Consider the following 1,205-nt stretch of genomic DNA (forward strand, 5'->3'; position numbering starts at 1 on the left):
AAAAAAAAAAAAAAGAAAAGAAAAGAAAAAAAAAAAATAGCCAGGCATGGTGGCAGGGGCCTGTAACGCCTGCAATCCCAGCTACTCCGGAGGCTGAGGCAGAGAATTGCTTGAACCTGGGAGGTGGGTGTTACAGTGAGCCACGATCACACCATCGCACTCCAGCCTGGGCGACAAGAGCAAAACTCTGTCTCCAAAAAAAAAGAAAAGAAAAGAGAGTCTATATGATATGAATTCCTTTGGTAGAGATGTGATTTATCACTCGGTATAAGGACAAGCTTTGGAAATAGTCCCTACTTGGGAGGCTGAGACACAAGAATCACTTGAACCCGGAAGGCGGGGGTTGCAGTGAGCCAAGATCGCACCACTGCACTCCAGCCTGGGCGATCGAGTGAGATTCTATCTCAAAAAAAAAAAAACAGTTAGGGGAACAGGATGGGTCTTTCACCAGGAGGGCGCCCTAGAGGTGTGTCTGGGGAAGGTGCCCCCACCTGGCAGAGGATGAGGGAGGGCTGGGTCTGCCCTGCAGGTGCTGGGCACAGGAGAGCAGCTGATGGTCCCTACGGAAGTCCTGGAAGTGGATAACGAGGGGGCCCTGTGGAAGTTTCTGCTCTCAGGAGCTATGGCCGGGGCGGTGTCTCGCACAGGCACAGCGCCTCTGGACAGAGCCAAGGTGTACATGCAGGTGTGTGGGGCTGGGGGGAGGATGGGACCCAGTGCTGGAGCCACTGGGGAGGGCGTGGGGTGGGGACAGATAGAGTTGGCGTGGATGGAGTTCAGGGTGGGAGTGCCGGCTGGAGTTGGGGCTCTCCTGGGGTGGCCGAGATTGATGTTGTGGGTGGTGATGGAGCTGGTGTGGACACAGCTTGGAGTCGAGTTGGAGAAGAGGTTGGGACACAACCCTGGGCCCAGGAGTGGGTGGGAGGTCAGGGAATGGGGGATGGGGGTCTTTGGATGAGTTTAGACAAGGTAGGGGCCTGGGTGTGGTGGCTCACGCCTATAATCCCAGCACTTTGGGAGGCCGAGGCAGGCAGATCACCTGAGGTCAGGAGTTTGAGACCAGTCTGGCCAACATGGTGAAACCCTGTCTCTACTAAAAATACAAAAATTAGTGGGCGTGGTGGCAGGTGCTTATAATCCCAGCTACTTGGGAGGCTGAGGCAGGAGAATTGCTTGAACCTGGGAAGTGGAGGTTGCAGTGAGCC

The 1,205-nt window shown here is 55.0% G+C and overlaps 1 protein-coding gene across 1 annotated transcript in view; it reads left to right on the top strand.

The window, feature by feature from the left end:
• The window catches only part of SLC25A41 (solute carrier family 25 member 41), a 10,370-nt gene that overhangs the window by 1,093 nt on the left and 8,072 nt on the right, over positions 1-1,205 (top strand). The window contains exon 2 of the mRNA XM_017528310.2: positions 530-685. Within this exon, the coding sequence (XP_017383799.1) occupies positions 530-685 (156 nt within the window). The remainder of the gene's footprint in view (positions 1-529; positions 686-1,205) is intronic.

The sequence above is a fragment of the Cebus imitator genome, unplaced genomic scaffold, assembly GCF_001604975.1.
Source record: "Cebus imitator isolate Cc_AM_T3 unplaced genomic scaffold, Cebus_imitator-1.0 Scaffold53, whole genome shotgun sequence".
Taxonomy (NCBI): domain Eukaryota; kingdom Metazoa; phylum Chordata; class Mammalia; order Primates; family Cebidae; genus Cebus; species Cebus imitator.